This window comes from Anguilla rostrata, chromosome 11 (genome assembly GCF_018555375.3).
Source record: "Anguilla rostrata isolate EN2019 chromosome 11, ASM1855537v3, whole genome shotgun sequence".
NCBI classification, from domain to species: Eukaryota; Metazoa; Chordata; class Actinopteri; order Anguilliformes; family Anguillidae; genus Anguilla; species Anguilla rostrata.
This window is the reverse complement of record NC_057943.1, coordinates 27494437-27513936: the sequence shown is the minus strand read 5'-3', so window position 1 is coordinate 27513936 and position 19500 is coordinate 27494437. Positions and strand designations below refer to the sequence as shown.

The 19500-nt window shown below is 42.1% G+C and overlaps 1 protein-coding gene and 1 long non-coding RNA gene across 2 annotated transcripts; one reads left to right on the top strand and one right to left on the bottom strand.

The window, feature by feature from the left end:
- Window positions 1–991: 991 nt before the first annotated feature.
- On the bottom strand, window positions 992–1376 carry LOC135234484 (uncharacterized). The gene is made up of 2 exons (XR_010324116.1): window positions 1188–1376; window positions 992–1113 (listed from the first exon to the last, which is right to left on the bottom strand). It is a non-coding gene; the product is annotated as an uncharacterized LOC135234484 (long non-coding RNA).
- Window positions 1377–1378: 2 nt separating this feature from the next.
- On the top strand, window positions 1379–18896 carry cd63 (CD63 molecule). The gene is made up of 8 exons (XM_064299147.1): window positions 1379–1668; window positions 5498–5583; window positions 15273–15461; window positions 16219–16293; window positions 16636–16734; window positions 16952–17095; window positions 18035–18118; window positions 18374–18896. Exons 2-8 carry the CDS (start codon window positions 5518–5520, stop codon window positions 18437–18439), a joined length of 723 nt encoding a protein of 240 aa, XP_064155217.1. The 5' UTR covers window positions 1379–1668; window positions 5498–5517; the 3' UTR covers window positions 18440–18896.
- Window positions 18897–19500: the final 604 nt, after the last annotated feature.

The window sequence follows — 19500 nt, the reverse complement described above, 5'->3', positions numbered from 1 at the left end:
AAATAATGGTTTGGGGGTAGGATAAATTGGTGGGCGGGGGGCGTAGGGGGGTTGCTTGGATTACAGTGCAATTTGAATGTGGGTATTTGCTAGTGGGTGTCAATCGTTAATATGCATATTCTGCTGTTCCTCAGTGTGGGTGTGTTGTTTTGTTGTGTGTTGTGAGATATGAGTGATTATGAGTTAATTAGAGGCAAACCGTTTGCCTTTTCTTATCATGAAGGGTGGGTAAGCTTTGACTCATCTAAAAACCACCGTGAGCTGCACAGGCCAAGTTTAAAATACATTTGGGGCTGGATTGAGAGCTGAAATATGTAAGGGCTGGCAGCTGCAATCAGCTTAGCCTGATTCAGTCCTCCCGCACAACAGATTGGTTTTAATCCTAATTACAAATTTTAAGGTTGTGGTACTTTTGTCATTACTTCACAAAAGGTGTACGTGTGAATTTGTCACTGGAGCTATCCATAAGTTTGCAAGTGCAATTTGTGTTTGTGTGTAAAATAACATGATATTGTAAATTCAGGGAAAGCTGCTTTGTAGAAATATTCGTGACCTTTACGAAAGCATGGGTAATCAACTACAAATCATGAAAAACACTTTCACAGAATCAATTCTACAACTTTCTACAGGCACATCTTAAGTAGTTTCCTCTAACAAAGTCACTTCTATTGAAAACCACTAGAGGGCATTACAACTTTGTTTTTTCCACAGAAGTTGCTCAGCGATTGGTCAAGCCTCCAAGGGCAAGCTTTGTAAAGACGTGTTGTCTCGTCACATAATTTTTACTTTAGTCATAACCGATATTGCGGCATATACATGGTTTAAACTCATTTTGTGGTTTCTGTTCAAGTAATCTGTGTAAGTCGTTCTGGATAAGAGTGTCTGTAAAATGCCGAAATGTAATGTAATCCACCTAACTTAGATAAAGTATAATTAAAGTAGGATTAGTTACACCAACTGTTAACGAGCTAGGAACCCAGTGGTATATTAAAAATTAGACACATTAATTTACCAGAAACTGCGGATGCACTTCGAGCAAGGAGTAATGTTGAGCATTGATGAGTAATATTTGCAAAAACAAATAAATGAAAAGTGGATAAATTAGAAAGTAGACTACATTCCTTGTCTGAATGCAGCTGCCTTTACCTATGTTTAATCTAAAATTAAAATAAAAAAGTCCCGTAGACAGACATTCCAGAGTCCAAGAGACCGATTTTAATGAAGATTGGCAACATTTTACACAATATTATGTTGTAAGAGAACACATTGTAATTTGCCTTTGAAATGCAATTGTTCATGCAATGCAAATGCTGTGCTAGTACGGTAGAAGAACTGCCAGACAAATTAAGTGGAGCGTTCTTTTCCCTTGAGCCTACAAGATGTCAAAACAATGTCTCAATCGAGACCACGCATAGCAGAAATGATTTCGCTTCGAAAGTGTGAATTACAACCTGTAACGCAGCTGGAGATCTGTTGAATTCTAAACAACACATTGCAAGGTGCATCTGGGGGGTGGACCGCTAAGGAATGTTGGCTACCGTAAAGAGAAACGATGACGTAGATTTCCATCCCATTGCTAAACAGTGTTCTCATCATTAACGTTTAATCCGCATCTTTGGGCAGAGCTCAAAGTCAAAGAAAAGATTTATTGTAAATACTGAGTTAAAGGTAAGTGTTATTTCGCACTTTTGGCTAGAATGTCAATTAGATACTTGCCTTTGATTGTATAACTGGTTATAGCCGACAGTTAGATCACCTGCTGAAAGACAAGTTTGTCTACCTATTCATAACGTTAGTTGAAGTTAGCTACGCAGGCTATTATTCGGAAAGGGAAAACAACTAACTTAGTATTGCAATGTACGCTTCCTATTCACAGATGTTACCAAGCGAGTTAACTTATCAAGTGGTTTAATTTTTACTAATCGTTGATCTCGGTGGTTAAGATTGTTACAAATGCAATTAGTGAACACGAATAGAATACTTAGAACAGCTACTGTTCTAATTTTACTGGCACTTCAAGTTCGTATACAAACAATGCAATAAAGACTATTGACAGCAGTTAGATGTTTCATGTGACTCCATCGTGAAGCAAGTACGGTATGGTTAGCTAACATCGTGTTTGCACATGAATTAGCTATATTAACCAATTTCCTGAGTTGTAGACAGAACCTCATTCGCATTAACATTAGGGTGGCGATGGAGGACGGCTATAGTCTCTCTGGCCTTCAGTTATCTGGCTCCGTGAGAGGAAGATTAACCAAGTTGACTTTACAAAAGTTTATCACAGTTTGCTTGTTAATGACGGTTGTTGCTGGCTGGTTAACCTAAATATTTTCAACCCAATGTGATGCCAAATATGATCAAATGTAAATTGAGATCTTAGCTAAACTGAAGTGAATCTATGACGGCTAACGTTAGACCAGCTATTTTCATCAGTAATTACATATACTTTAGACATATAATTATCACAAAAACCCGATAACGACAGTCGTCTAGCTGAGTGCAAAACTTGAAAAATCGTTTTCATTTGGCTACCCTTCATTGGTTTTGGTTCTTTCATGGTAGCCTATTGGTGATTCTTTCCAAATTAATGTCCAATTCCTGAAGTATAAAGAGCTGTCTTTTGTTTTAATTAGAAATTTTAATCTTTCATTAAAAAGACATTCTCTCATAATCCTATATTATGTTAGAAATACATATAGAATATGCCAAATTTTCAGCAAGGTGCTGTGGCAAATTGTTCCTTCTGTACATTTTCTGAATTTGTGTAGGCCTGCATACTGCTGAAATCAATGAACAACCTAAATGCTAAAAATTGGTTATTCGTTTGTTGGAAAAAAAAAAAAACTGTGGGTAATACATTTTAAATAAAGATTGATTGGAACGAAAAGCAGCGTTAGAAACTCCTGGGCTTGCTATTTATATTTACGCCTATATTGTTGTGCGATAATAAACTGTCAAGATAGCGAAATCGTATCAAATTAGGAATTGTTCGGATAGGGATCGAGTGTCTCAGAATTAGTTTGCTAGATAACTAACAAACCAACTTTCAATATTTTGCAAGTGTATGGCATTGTAACGCTGGAGGAAGCTGCAGAATTGGACACGTGGTTGCCTCAGTTCGGTTGCGTTCATGCCTAATTTCTGTACCCTTGCCTAGGCCTATGTTCTGTCAAACCTTATTTGCATGTTACTGGCCTGCTGTTTCCGCATATGTTTTGTGGCAGGGTTTCCTGGTTTTGTTCGTGGGATAGTGAAAAGAGAAATGCTTTCTATACCTGCTTTCTTCAAGATAAAGTCAATTACATTACATTACAGACATTTGGTAGACGCTCTTATCCAGAGCGACGTACAACAAAGTGTATAACCAAAACCAGGAACAGGTGTGTTGAAAACCCTAGAGGGAAGTACAGCTCCAAGTGCAGGGAACGACCACGTAGTTTAACCTGGACCCTTTAGGTTAATCTGATTAACACAACAAAAACAGCAACAAATCAGTCTATGCAAATGAAACAAGCAATATTTGAGGAGGCACAAGTGCAATAACTAAGTCAACTAAAACAAACAGCTTACCTACCTAAAACCCTAAGATTATATAGTCAATTAGGGACTACAGGGAGGTAGGGAGGAATGGGGAGAGGTGCAGCCTGAAGAGGTGAGTCTTCAGTCGCCGTTTGAAGGTGGTCAGGGTCTTAGCTGTTCTGACTTCCACGGGAAGGTCATTCCACCATCGTGGAGCCAAAACAGACAGGAGACGTGATCGGGAAGCACAAGTGCGAAGAGGGGGAGGTGCCAGGCGTCCTGAGGTAGCGGAACGGAGGGGTCTGGCTGGCATGTAGGGTTTGAAGATCTTGTGGAGGTATGCTGGGGCTGATCCCTTGACTGCCTGGTATGCTAGGACCAAAGTTTTGAATTTGATGCAAGCCATAACGGGCAGCCAGTGGAGGGTAGTGAGCAGGGGCGTGACGTTGGAGTGTCTGGGAAGGTTGAAGACCAGACGAGCTGCAGCATTCTGAATGAGTTGCAGAGGTCTGATGGCAGATGCCGGTAGGCCAGCCGCTTGATTTAGTTATTAACTTTGGACAACTCGCATTAATTAGACAGGGTTTGACAGTTACTTGAATCTGTTTTCTGATGTTCTAGGCTGAGGAAAAGGTACAATTTCTTATTGTTAAAGATATGCCATAACTGGATAGTGTTTACATATTAGGCGTGGTTGGTTTGGCTACAGACTTGGATGCAGCTGTTGTTTGCACATATCTACTGGCCTGATGAATGTGCCATATCATATGTGACATTAATTTTCATGTCAAAATGATATTGCATTATAATTCTTACCAAAATCTGACGGTTGTATGAGCACTGAATTAAAGAATTAAAAAGAAAAAAGAATATTGTATATTTATGTTTACCATTACTTCATTCCCCCGCCCTGGGCATGTCAAAGTGTCCCTGAGCAAGACACCTAACCCCTAACTGCTCTGGTGAATGAGAGGCATCAATTGTAAAGTGCTTTGGATAAAAGCGCTATATAGGCCTAAATGCAGTCCATTTACCATTTACCATTCCCTATCACTCACTGTATCTGTTCACCATATCACTGTATCTGTTCATCATTACTTAAAGTGAGACTGAAGATCAGTGGAGACTTGGGTGCCACTTCATGTTTCATGTTAAGACAATAATGCAACAGGTGAAGTAGCCTAAGTCATGGACCCCCTTGTACTTTATTTTATATAACCTAACATACTGTATAAATACATAAATTATGTTGGATGTAACAAAGAACAGTGATGTGTTGATCCAAAGATTTAAAAAAGTGAATTTTGGGTTATAGGAAAATTGGGATAATTTGAAACAATTAAGGAATAGGGACAAATTCAACCATCATAAGCTTGTTCAATTCATTAATATAATCACAAGTTAACTAATTAATCTAATGAATATTCATTGAAAATTGCTTGTTTATTATGCCAAACAAACTCATGCATACAATTTCTGGTACTGTGGATCACTTTCACACCTTAGCTTCCACACCCTATGAGATAGTATTGACTGGTCAAGCAGAAATGCAACCTTAGGATGGTCAAGCGAAGCCGTGAGTTTTGCACAGGAGTCATTTGTACAACATGCCACTTTCAGAAGTTTCTGGGAAAGAATCCCTGTCGGGTGAAGAACATGAGCTATGTTTGTTATTTTTAGAGTACAGATATTTTCAGGATGAATCGTGGTGGCTGCCCTGCACAACAAAAAATAGGACTGGACTGTGGAGCTAAAGACCAGGGTCCACAGCCAAGTGAACTAATCATGCTTTTATTGCTTCCCAAGAGGTGACGTCGCATTCTGTTAGCGGACATTCATGTGCTAATGTGACGTCTCTCAGCTCTGCTACATGAGCTTTGCACTAAGAGTGTCTCAGCTCGAGAGAGACTTTAATCAACGTAAGAATTATTCATTTGTTTCTTGTCTGTATTTTTTTTTTTTTTGGCTAACACAGGCACTTAATCACTGAACAACATGGCCGTAGCAGGAGGTTTGAAGTGTGTGAAGTTCCTTCTGTTCTTCTTCAACTTTATCTTTTGGGTGAGTATCAGGTAAGGGGCACGATGTCCCCAGAGCATCTGTTAATTGCGCAGGGCTGTGTTGAAAATGGCTGACTTGTGGTGCAGTGCACGTTGTGTAAGGCCTCGCTCATTCCATTGACTGAGATCACATGTCTGTCCTGTACCATGTTGTGCTGAACAAACATGGTGGACTTCATAGGTCTTGACATGCAAGGACGGCTGTGGGAGCAATTCTGTCCGACTCACCGCACATTCCATTTTCAATTCAGTCAATTAAGGAAATGATTTGAAATACAATCAATGTATTGGAAAAATGGCCATAAGGTACTATGAGGATTTTTAAATGAATTGAATTGACCCCAACCCATTTACTGTCTAATCTGTTTACTGGAACGGTTTGCTTGGCCACCATTGTATTTTAATAGAGAGGCAGTCCATTCAGGAAAACACTTGACCCATTATATGGGTCATTATTTCTGTAGAAAGAGCATACCTGCTGACAAAGTACTAACAGAAAAAGCATTTTTTACAGTGGTGCTTTATCCCCTCTAAGAGAGACTGTGCAAAAGTGTGTGTCATACCAAGGACAACCACTTAATCAGGTAGAAAAGTAAAAGTTAGCTTCCCACCGCACCAGATGCATACTCCCTTTTTCCTCTTTGCTCGAGGCCTGATGATTCTGGCCTGTGTTATTATTGGTGCCTTACTCCTGTGGGTACTCAGCCAGAACTTATCGGATGTAAGATAAGCAATGGTGAATAGGACAGATCATTGTATATGACCTGTAAAATAAAATATAGCAATAATAATATGGATAAAAACATGTTAACCCTTCAGAATTTTCATGTGTCATTAATACGTGTTCAGAAATGTGGCTCACTTTGAGGTGTTATATTTCCATCTTAGTGCTGTGTATACCATCATTACATTACTGTCATTTGGCAGATGTTCTTATCCAGAGCGACTTACAAGAAGAAGGCTAGTGCATAAATCTGGGTTAAGAGCGACAGTAAGACTAGCATTTGGAGGTAAATACTCCACAAAAACCGCTAATATGAAGACCTAGGATTGATTGTAAACTAGTTAAGTCTGTTAGACCATCAGAGGGAACCTTCATGTAGGGAGCAAGGCTAGTCCAAGTGATCGTGACTGATTTACCTCTGAGAACCCACCAATTTGGAAAGCATTTTCATGTTTCATTGAAACAATTAAAGGTACCTCGCTGCTACAGACTGGAGCTTGGTTGGCATGGAAACAAAATGGAGAAAGGTCTGATTTTTGGAGTATGGCCATAAAAGATAGTCACTGGGACCTTCCCAGTTGTCACGTTTATTGATATATGGAAGAACTGTTGCTTCTGAGACATTGGCAAGAAAAGTGTGTGAGGTTTATCTTCGTGACAAGGGATTGCCATGTGTTTAGAGCGGGTTACATTACTGTTAACAGGGCAAGTTTATGCTTTGAAAAGGGACTGTATTTAAGCACATTTTCGCACCAACGTTAAATAGTCAGAAACCCTTTCGAAAGTGAGTTCACCTGTCTGTGGCAATAAGAAGTTTCACCTCCTCTGTAAACACAGCTTTGCAATGCAAAGCATTGTGTTTTCTCTTTTGTGGCAGGCGTACATGAGCATGATTAATTCATGGGCGGCTTTGGTAACGACTTTGTTCTCCCACACATGCTGCACTCACAGCTGCCGACAGGAAGAGAGGGGAGGTGACACATGTCACCAGCGAGGGTTCATGGGTTCAGGCTCAGGGAGTGAACCAAGTTAGTTTTGTGCAATCCATCCAAAGTGAACATGAGGACGGGGGCAGTGGGGTAGATGGCAGGCATTCCCCACGTTAGCTGTTAAGGAAGGTTAAGGAAACGCAGGCTTGCATCTTTGCTCATGCTTTAGACGTGATTTAGCGGTGTGCATAGCTTAAAGATTCAGTTTTCAGTCTGTGCACAATGTGTGTAACAGTCGCAGGGTCAATTCCCAGGTGGGGCACAGCTGTTGCACCCGGGAGCAAGCTACATAACCTGAATTGCTTTCCTATATATCCAGCTGCATGGATGTTATGTAAAGAAAAAAATGCAAAAAGCTATGTAAGCCCCTCGGGATAAGAACGCCTGCTAAATGCCCGTAATGTAATACAGTGTGTGTGTGTGTGTGTGTGTGTGTGTGTGTGTGTGTGTGTGTGTGTGTGTGTGTGTGTGTGTTGGTGTGTGTGTGTGTGTGTGTGTGTGTGTGTAGTCCTGAGTCTTTAGACACTTGTAAGCTGAAACCGTAAAGCTTAATTTAAAAAAGAAAAAAAAAAAAGTATTTCACTCCTCTCTCCTCTTTCTTGCTGTTTGCATCACTCTTAACGCTGCCGACAAGCCACGAGTTGGACTTCCGCTTTCAGCAGACCACAGCTCTCTCCCCGCGCCCTGTCACTGTCTGTGGTTGAGTTTCACACCCCCTGTCTAACCACCCTGCTGTCAGAGCTTCCTCTCTCTGTTCCTGTGCTTCAGTATATACCAGCCCTGGCACATGTAAGCAGTCCCTGAGAGAACGCGATTCAAACGGCAGTGTCTGACCGGCCGGCTCCGCGGCACGTTTAAGCGCCGCTCTGTCATTGGGCAGGCGTCCCTTCACGAGAGCGCCGCTTTCACACGTTTCCATCGCTGTTATCTTTGACCGTTGGGCGAACTTCAGGTCAAACAAACGTTTTACTCATAAGTGGGCACGGGCCTTACACTTTCATGCTGCTCGGCTGGATTTGGCTGCCCCTGGATGTGGGTATAGGGCTTTTTAGCGCAGTTCCTGTTATTGCTGAGGGCACCCCGTGCGTCTGTCCAGCCAGGGTTCACCCACGTCAGTTTGTTTTTGATCATCGCCGCGCTACGCTTCCATGCCTCAGGCGTAGCGTCTGTCTTTTTGCAGGTAGTCGTGTGTAGTCCTGTGGGCTGCTGAGGTAGGGTGACCAGGTTTTCTGTAGGGCCGTGTGCATAATGTAATGAGATAATGCAATAATGGTATTACAGTCAGAAAACCCATTTAAATGTGGTACGACTGAAATGTGAGACAAATCACGATTTTCTCAGTATAAGTCAAGACATGATATACTGAAATATGGGGCTATCTTGGGAAAAACAAGATGTCTGGTCACCCTAGTGGAGCAGTTCCTGCTCTGGTAAACTTAGGTCAGTGGCATCAGATGCGTTAGACTGTGAGATCAGATGCTGTGGTACACTGTGAGATCAGATGCTGTGTTACACTGTGAGATCAGATATTAGGGCCTATGTTACACTGTGAGATCAGATGCTGTGTTACACTGTGAGATCAGATGCTGTGTTACACTGTGAGATCAGATGCTGTGTTACACTGTGAGATCAGATGCTGTGCTACACTATGAGATCAGATTCTGTGTTACGCTGTGAGTTTCAGTGGACTCACAGTGGAGCTCAGTCTGACCTTCAGAGGTGAGGCCCCGTTGGACTAAAGAAGGAATTACTGCGTCATAGTGTTGGGTACTTGGACTCCAAAGTGCTCCGCTCTTATTTAACCACACTGTTTAATTTAAAAATGAAGAACCAAAAGCAGGATGTCGTCGTCTACTTTTTCCACTTCGTTAATTTTCTCTGCGTTTGGTGCGAACGCTTGAACACCCACAGGCAAAAAAGAAACTGAGAAATCTTGGTCGTGTGATCTGAGTTCAACAAGGTTCAACATTGTGCGGCCATCTTGTTTGGGTTGGGGGGGAGCGGCTGAGGCGAGGCCCCCAGTTTGAGGTGTCGCTTTCTCCGGCCTCAGTTCCATGTGGTCGTAGAGTGAGGGCACATAGAGTGCTGTGAAAAATGATTTGTCCCCTCCCTGATTTCCTCTATTATTGCATATTTGCCCAACACTAAATGGTTTCAGATCTTTTGAGAAAATTGTAATTAGATAAAGGGAACCTGAGTGAACACAAAACACATTTTTCAAATTATTATTTCATTTATTTAATGGAAAAAGTTATCAAACACTCATTATCACCCATATGAAAAAGTAATTGTCCCCTTAAACTTTATAACTGGTTGCACTACCTTTAGCAGCAATAACTGCAACCAAATGATTCCTATAATTTAATATCGATGTGGAGATATTTTAGCCTACTCTTCTTTGCAGAACTGCTTTATTTAAGACAAATTGGAGGTTTTTGGGCATCAATCAATCAATCAATCAATGTTATTTGTATAGCGCTTTCAACAAAGGAGCTTTGTCACAAAGCAGCTTTACAGAGCCCCCAAACCGGCCCCCAAAGAGTAAGCCTAGGGCAATAGTGGCAAGGAAAAACTCCCTGACTGATAACAGGAAGAAACCTTGAGCAGAACCGGACTCAGAGGGGGAACCCATCTGCCGCGGGCAGGCACCGGTTTGTTATACTGCACGTTTCATGTCCTGTCACAGCACCTATATTGGGTTCAATTCAGTACTTTGACTTTTCAGCCATTTTATTTGTGGACTCGCATTTGTGTTTTGGATCATTTGCTTTATGCTAAACATAATATGACCCCTGTCGTCCAAAGAGTTCCAATTTTCACTTATCTTTCGACAGAGCATTATCCCAAAAGGCTTTGGGATCATCTGGGTGCTTTTTTTTGTTGCAAATGTGAGGCAAGCTTTGATGTTTCTCTTGGTTTGCAGTGGCAGTCTTTAATTTGATCAGTTAAAAAATAATGTACCTCTTTTTCTGTAATTCTGGAATTTTATTCTTCATGGCATGTTGTGTAAGTCGCTCTGGATAAGAGCGTCTGCTAAATGCCTGTAATGTAATGTAATGTAATGCATGTATAGCTAATTCTGACATAATGTGGTTTAAGAGGGTAAATACTCCCTCTAAACATGAAAAGCACATAATTAAGAAAAGTTCACAGCTTGTTAGAATTCTGGGATTGAATTTGTGGTTGGAATAAAAGCCAGCATACAGAAGGGGGCCCCAGGGCAGAGTTTGGGAACCACTGCTCTCTTGTTCTTTGTTTAGTGCAGTGGTTCCCAACATGGAGAATTACCATCCCTAATTTGGCACACTGGATTCTACTAATTAGCATGCTTGATGATATCTCTTGCTGTTGAATGAGGTGTGATTTGTTGGGGCTAGAGTGAAAACCTACAGGACGGTAGATCTCCAGGAACAGGGTCGGAACCACTGGTTTAGTGTAAAGCATTTTGTAACTTTTGTTTAGATAAATGCTGTATAAATAACTTTATTATTATTATTATTATTATTATTATTATTATTATTATTATTATTAATAATAATAATAATAATAATAATAATAATAATAATAATAATAATAATAATTCTATTATTTAGAAGCCAGACAATACTGCATGTATTTGTGGCCCATTAAAATGTGCTTCATACAGACGCCTACCTCTTCGCGCCTGTAGAGTCACAGTAGCAGAACTACGGTGTGGCTGCGTTTAGTACGGGCTTGGCGACCATGTTGTTGGGGTTGGGAAAAGTGATCAGCACCTACAGCCAAGTTCTCTCCCTGCTCTCTCTCTCTCTCCTCTCTCCTCTCTCTCTCTTTTTCCCTCTCTCTTTCCTCCTTCACTCTGTCTGTATGTACCTACTCCTGTAGTAATTCTAATAATCAGCTGCAAATATTTACACTGGTGTAACCACCAATAAAAAAGGGTGTGGAGGGGGCAGTTGGACTGCATCACATTTATTTCTGTGCTATCACTTCGGGGATCAGGGGGCGGGGGTGCATGTGGTTTTCCTGATGATATATTGTGCATTAAAAAGACAACGTTTTGTCTTTTAAGGCTTATTTTCCATATACAGCGAGCTCTATATCAAGGTTAGGACAAATACATTTAGGACTTTTTTTGTTTCTATACCATTTATTTAAACTTTACTTACTTGCATTTTTTTAAAATTGCAGAACATATATACACACATTACAAACAATGGACATGTATACAAAGCAAGGTTTAAACAGTCAGGAAAAAAATAATTATAATATTTATAATAAATTCTTAATTAGGCTTTTTTTCTTGATTTGGCTCTGCACTCCACAATATTAGATTTGTAATCAAACAATTCACACAGCCTATATTTAAAGTGCAGATTCTCGGGGTATTTGTACATTTTGGCTTCACCATGTAGAAATTACAGAACTTTTTATACATAGACCCGCAAAATAATGTTTTGGACTGATGGCTTCACAGGTATTTCTGATGAGTCCGGTGTGTTCAATTTCTTCCTTAGTGCTGGTATAAGACAGCTTTCGTTATCTAGTCTTGAATGTCTTTGGAGTCTGTTATTGACATATATCAGCATGAGGATCAGAGTTTTGCAAATGAAAGTCAAGGTGGCCACTGATGAATAGAAAAAAATAAACAGCCAGGGACATAGGCTAAACCTTTGGCTTACTGTTTGGAACATCATTAAGAAGAAAGAGAGCACTGGTGAGCTCATTAATTGCAAAGGGCCATGTAGGCTGAGGAAGGCAGTTTAGTTAATGATCGAAGAATTCTCACCATAATGAAGAAAAACCTGCAAACAGCTTTCCAACAGATCAGAAACACTGTTCAGGAGGTAGGCGTGGATGCGTCAGGTTACAATTTGCTAAGAAGTACCTAAAAGAGCCTGCAGAGCTCTGGAAAAAGGTCTTGTGGACAGATGAGACCAAGATTCGCTTGTATCAGAGTGATGGCAAGAGCAAAGTGGAGGCCAAAAGGAACTTCCCAAGATCCATACAACCACGCCCCCCCCATTTGTGAAACGTTGTGGGGGTGTTATGGTTTGGGCATGTATGTCATTCATGATGACGTAACTGCTGATAGCAGCAGTGGAGTGAATTTGGAAGTATACAGAAGCACCTGACCTCCACAAGTTCAAGAAAATGCCTCCAAACTCTTTGGATGGTGCTTCATCCTACAGCAAGACAATAGATCCCAAACATACTGCTACAGCAACAAAGGAACTTTTCAAAGACAAAATCTGTAAAATTCTTGTGAGTCATGCTTATCATATGCCAATGAGAAAACTGAAGTCAACTAGCCCCCAAAACAAGTAGGAGCTGAAGATGGCTGCAGTAGAGGCCTGGCAGAGCATCACCAGAGACGATACTCAGCAGCTGGTGATGTCTGTGGGTCACAGACTTCAAGCAGTCATTGTATGCAAAGGACATGCGACAAAGTTATAAACCTGACTTTTCATTTTCATAGCGTTAGTACGTCCCAAACATTATGGTGCCCTGAAATGGGGGAGGGGGCTATGTATAAAAAGAGCTTTCATTTCTGAAAGCAAAGTGTATAAAAAATACCCTTAAACAAAAACTGAGTATGTGCACTCTAACCATATGTGAATTGTTTGATTACAAAACTAAAATTGTGGAGTACATAGCCAAATCAAGAAAAAAAAAAAGTGTTTGTCCCCAAGATTACTCACTGTATTTGTGCATTAGCTGGTCCGTACACAGTGTCCTCAGTTTGCACATGTGGATTTATGTCATCAGACAATGGTGTGTCTTTCATAGGAACAAATTGTCTGCTTGCAGCGGTGTTTGTTGTCACGCGTATGACAAGCGAACGAGGAACCATGTCCATTTGCTAGGTTTTTCCACATGAGATCGCCTCTATGCCCCGCCCATGTCAAAGCCCGCCCGTTTTCTTTTAACACAGAACGTACCTGAGAAGTATGCTGAGGTGAATTTATGGCCCATACGTTTTAAAAATGTATTTTACCATTTTACCATCTTTTTATCTCTAGTGTAAATCACTTTGAGCTACAGTACATGTTCCTTTGTATAAGTGGTGCTTATGAAGTTCATTATTGTAACTATTAATACTACTATTTTATCATTATTTACCAGTGTGGTTTGTCATTTATTCTCTTTGTCTTTAACTGTAACAGAAAGAGCTGACAGCCACCGTTTGTCCTTATACTTATGTAAGTTATTCTTTCCCTGCTCAGGTACTCTTATAACAGAAAGACAGTGTATCTAGTACTGTGTGAGAATCATCTCCATTGTCCTCTCCAGAGTCGGTTCAATTGAAAAGGTGTACAGACTAGTTTTCGGGATAAAGCTGCTTAGGAGGACATTTTGTGTAACTGATGTGGTGTTTCCACCCGAGATGTTGACAAATGTGGGTGTTTACATTTTTCAGTTGTGCCGTGTTTTTGTTAGCTCCTACGACAGTGTGCTGTGGAATTCAATGTGTAAATATTAGAAGAAAAAAAAAAGTGTACGTTTCTATAGATTCACAGCTCAAGTGAAAAATGAGGACAGAACTTGCGTAGTGGATTCCTGACTTGGTGGAATCAGAGGTCATCAGTCTTTAAAAGAAATTTGACCCAAATATTCTAGAACCTAAATAGAATCCTATGACTCATCAAAAATGTGTAGATAAATGTGTACATATACACTGAGTAATTAAGCCCTGTGGATGTGTACAGAGGTGTTCCCACACAACTTCTCTTTTTGCTCAAGTGGTAGCCTACCGCTCGAGGTCCTGTTTGCACTGAGGTGGAGAGATATTTGAACGCCATTTGCAAATAGAGTCAGGTGTTTACAGTAAGCATGCGGTGTACGTGGTTCCCTACCCCACCCTCCTTCCCACTGCCACAGTCAGAAAGTTGGTGGTTGCAAGCTTTCATTGGCTAGTGTTTCAGGTGTTATGTATTCAGAATTGTGGCAGTTTCAAATGGTTGGAAAACAAGAATGTGTTGTTTCTTTAAAAAAAAAAAAAATTAAATACAGACAAAATGCTGTTGGAGGTTATTACTACCTTAAGTGTAAGTTATTTGCATTGCAGAATAAGATTCCCATAGGACAGGACACAGAATGCCAAATCACCATTGTAGCCCGTTATAGATACCATTGATGGTCGTTCTATCTGAAATGACAGGGGTCCAATCCTTATGAAGAGAGATTCATTTTGTGCTTAATTTTAATACGATGTAAAATTGGCTTGTGAAGTGTTGAATCTGCATTTGCGGATCAAGTGACACGCGTACATTCAGTGATGTAAGTTTGTGAGTTTCATATTTTAATTTTAATTTTTATTTTGAGACTTTAATAAAAAATGATTTATGGGTCGTGATGCATGCGTTTGTCAATAATGTTGAAAGTAATTTCTCTCCATAAACCCTGGTTTTTGAGGCCCACAGAATGTGTGCTGGGATCGGTCAGTACTGAAGCTAAGCAGGGCTGGGCTTGGTACAGAAACTAAGCAGGTCTAGGCTTGGTACTGAGGCTGGGCATGGCTGGGCTTGGTACTGAAGCTAAGCAAGGCTGGGTTTGGTACTGAAGCTGGGCATGGCTGGGCTTGGTACTGAAGCTAAGCAGGGCTGCACTTGGTACTGAAGATAAGCAGGTCTGGGCTTGGTACTGATGCTAAACTGGGCTAGGCTTGGTACTGATGCTAAGCAGGGCTGGGCTGGGCTTAGTACTGATGCTAAGCAGGGCTGGGCTTGGTTTATTTGACCAGAGGGAAGATTGCCCCCTGCTGGCCCACCAACACCACTTCCAGCAGCAACTCAGTATTCCCTGGTGGTCTCCCATCCAAGTACTAACCAAGCCCACACCTGCTTAGCTTCAGCCAGTCGGTAGGAGCAGAGTGCGTGGTGGTATGGCTGCTGGATGCTGCACCATTTAAAGTGCTATAGTGGTGGACTAACAGAGGTGGACTACCTGTCTTCTTATTTTGAGTGAATAATGCTCCTCTATCTCTGGTCCCCCCAGCTGTGTGGCCTGGCTCTGATCGTGGTGGGCGTCCTGGTGCAGGTGGTTATGCACAAGACGCCGGTGATCAGCAATGCCGCCGGCTCGACCGCGCCCCTGGCCGTGATCGGGGTGGGGGTCATCATCTTCTTCGTCGCCTTCTTCGGTTGCTGTGGGGCCTGGAAAGAGAACTACTGCATGGTCACCACGGTAACAAATCTATTTGTCCCGCGCATGCACTCACACACACGCTCACACACACACACACATTCTACTCGTGTCACACACATTGAGCTTGCTCGTCTCATCAGAGGTTAAGTCAGAGGGTAATTTCTGGGTCTGCTTGTTGGCTCACCCCCTTAAGGTGCTGTTGAGAGTGTGTGGATTGGCTCCCCCCCTGTCTGTTACCTGTTGAGGCACTGTTGCATGGCCCCCACCATCTGGTCTCTATTAAGGCATTGCCCTGGTGAGGATGGGCCCCACTGTCCAGTTTCAAATCTGGACCACATCAGTACCAACTGTGGCCTTACAGGGCAACACGTAATTGGCCGCAGCATTGGCCAGGGAGGGAGGGAATCGGTCATCCAGGGTGTTGGTGTCTCATTGCTCACCGGTGACCCCCTCTGGTCAGTGGGTGCCCACAGTCTGCTGATGAAGCATTTTTTTCTGGCAAGTTTAACTCACGGGCTGCGAAGCGAATAGCCGGAGAATACATTTAGGGTTATCCAGACTGGGAGAAGAAAAGGGGAAAAGCGTAAAATGAGCTATGGTGTTCAGAAACGCCTGGGCAGCTGCAGCATTAGCACGTTAGCAGCAATTAAGACTATATGGGCCCCGGGGCTGCGACAGCCTCTAGGTCACCCACCAGAAAAAAAAAAATGACAGCACAATGCTACACATCATAAGTGCTAGGTTTAGGCCTGCTGCCTTTGTGTTCATTTCCTTTCTGTTCTTCCGCTCCATTAAGTTCGCCATTCTGGTCTCCGTCATCATCATCATTGAGATCGCCGCTGCCATCGCCGGTTACATCTTCCGGGGCAAGGTAAGCACCATGGATCCTGGCGGCCCGTGCCGGTTCCGGGCGGCCCGTACCGGTGAGGCACTGTTCACCCGTGCGAACGCCCAGGTGAGGAGGGATTCCGTCCGTGGGGTCGTCCGGGTCTAGTTGAGAATGCTGAGCACCCGCCCGTCTCTGGACCAACGGAGGACCCTGTGGCGGTGCCACGGGCATACAGACACGATCCCCAAAACTGGGGTTCCCAAGAATTGGCTGAAAATATTTAAAGGGGAAAACGCAGGCCTCCCGCGACTGCATTCTGCCCCACCCGTGCTTTTAATTTTGTGTTGTCCTTTGCTCTCAATTTTGTATTTCCTCTCCCTCCAGCTGAACGGCATTCTTAACACCGGGCTCAAAGACATGATCTCTAAATACAAGAACGGCACGGCCGAGATCCGGAAAGGCATGGACGACCTGCAGCAGTGCGTGAGTACCGGAAACCGGATCTGCGGGTCCACGGCGGTGACAGCTAGCGGCCAGGCACAGAGTGCTCCCGTGCCCCGCCCAACCCCCGTCTTGTGCCAGCCACCTGCTCTATCGCTGTTTGAGCGGCTGGCGCCGCGCCCCGCATCCTGTTTCCCGATTGGTCCGCTTCTGGCAGAGGTCCAATGGGATTGCTGTCTCTCTCTCTCTCTCTCTGCAGCTGAAGTGCTGTGGGGCGAACTCGACAGCGGACTGGATTAGCTTTAACCCGAATGGGAATTCCGTGCCCGACTCCTGCTGCAAGAACATCACCAAAAACTGTGGGCTTAAAAACATGCACAACAAGACCAAAGTGTACCAGCTGGTGAGACAGACGGACGTAACACGTAGCAGTACTACTACTACCACTACCATCATCAATGCTAATGCTAACAGTAGCCTCACCACTTTTACTGCTACTCCTATTGCCCCCACTACCGCTTCACCATTACAAGTTCTGCTACTCATCAGGGTTTGGGTCAGTTCAGGAAATTAGTTTACAGTAAATTTGTGATTGAGTTTCCAATTCAATCCACTCCTTGATAAATCTTTATGGAATGTTACAGGTACTTTTCAATTAATTCATTCATTGACTGAATTTAAATGGAATTGACCCCACCCATTACATTACAGGCATTTAGCAGACGCTCTTATCCAGAGTTACACAACTTTTTGCATCATTTACATCCATTTATACAGCTGGATATATACTGAAACAATGCAGGTTAGGTACTTTGCTCAAGGGTACAATAGCAGTGTCTGACACTGGAATTGAGCCTGTTACCTTCCGGTTGCAAGGCCAGCTTCTTACTCATTATGCTACACTACCACCACTGTATCTACTACACAGTATCATCACAATCATCATAACAATGCTAACCATCGTAATAACAGTCATTTAAATCACAAGAACTGTTATACAACAATCAGAAAAATCATACTACGATTGAGTGCTAGTATACTTTATTGAACAGATTTTATTTTGCTCAATAAAGTGTAATTCTTTAAAATTGTTGCACCCTTTGATTTACATCTTATGTTGAGAGTTTGGGATTCATCTCTCTTAGGCAGCACCTATAACTGAGTGGTGTGCGACAAGGACTGAAACAAAACACACTACTAATAGTAGAAATGTGTATTTTTGAGCACCTAATCCACCATACTGCGCAGAATTAAATACAAAGGCGTTTTGAACTGTTCATATTTTACATCTGCCCACCACTTTCTGAGCTAAGCAGTATTTCTCGTGATGATTGCGATTCAGGGCTGCCGTGTTGCCTTGGAAGAAGCCTTGAAGAAGAACTTGCTGTGGGTGACCGTTGCTGCCCTGGTGATCGCTTTCTTGCAGGTAGGTGCACAAACTCCTTTGAAACAAACATGCGCACACACAACAAGCAAACACGTACACACACACGCATACACACACACACACCTGAGAAACGGACAGAACGCTACACGCACACACCCACACTCACAAAACCACACACCCACGCGCACGTGCGCACATACGCACACGCGCACACACACGCACATGCACACACACACGCATACACACACACACCTGAGAAATGGACAGAATGCTACAGTGACCGTTCTCTTTCAGATCATGGGAGTTGTTTTCGCCTGTCTGCTCATGAGGGGGATCCGCAGTGGCTATGAGGTCATGTGAGGACTGTCTGATGTCACAGGAAATCTGAAGAAAACTGGTCTAATCTTTTAGTTCGTTTTCACCAGGGTAATTTTAACGGCAGACTTTTTGCATGTTATTTGAATTTTTCCCTTTTATTTTTCTTCGCACATTTTTGTTGTGATATTGTAAAAGATTTATCACTTTTAGCTCTGTATAGTGGGGGTTAATTTAAGAAAATGAATTTATGACCGATGAGAAAATGAAGGTTTTAGATTTTAGTAAAATTTGCCTTTTGCTAAAAGAATTCTTAAAAACTAAAGAGAAATGTGCATTATGCTAATAGCCATAATCTCCGCTGCTTTTTTTAAATCATAATTGTAGTCCTTTGGAATCAGTACCTTTCTCCACGCTTATAAATCAAATCTGTACAGGACTGTTGTTTGGTTCCTTTGTGATGTTTGTTTTATTAAATATTTTAACCTTGTACCTCCCCAAAGCTTTGTATATATATATTTTGTAATACATTGTAATGATATGGATGTTTGAAGGGGACGCTGTAGAAACTGAATACATTGTTGAGCAGGGGGGTATTTTCACAAAGCAGGATTACCGAGTTAGCTGGATAACTGCTGAAGAAAACGCAGAACAGCTATTTTTTACTTCATGTTCCAGATTTGGGAGGGTTCCGGGTTTTACTGAGCACAGTTATCCAGCTACATGATTTTCAGGGCCCATTATCTGTCCATCATGTCACACAGAACCCACCCCTTTTAAGGAATGATCTTTGTGACTGAACTTCAGGCCATCTACCGGATTATCCCACCCCCTCATTTTAATGCTAATGTCAATTTCTATTCAAGATTGACAATCCCAAGAAGTTTTACATGAGTGTATGTGGTCCATCCATACTTGCACTCTTGGTGCAAGCCAAGGCCATACTGGACTTCCGCCTACGTGCAATGAATTATCTACGTTCAGTGCACTTCAGAAACAAGAAAAAAAATGGGATCAAAACACTTTGTTGAACAAATCCATTTTTGCATAGTCACATTTTTATCTAGTGTCAGCCGAGACGCTACTTTAAATTTTTACCAGTTTAT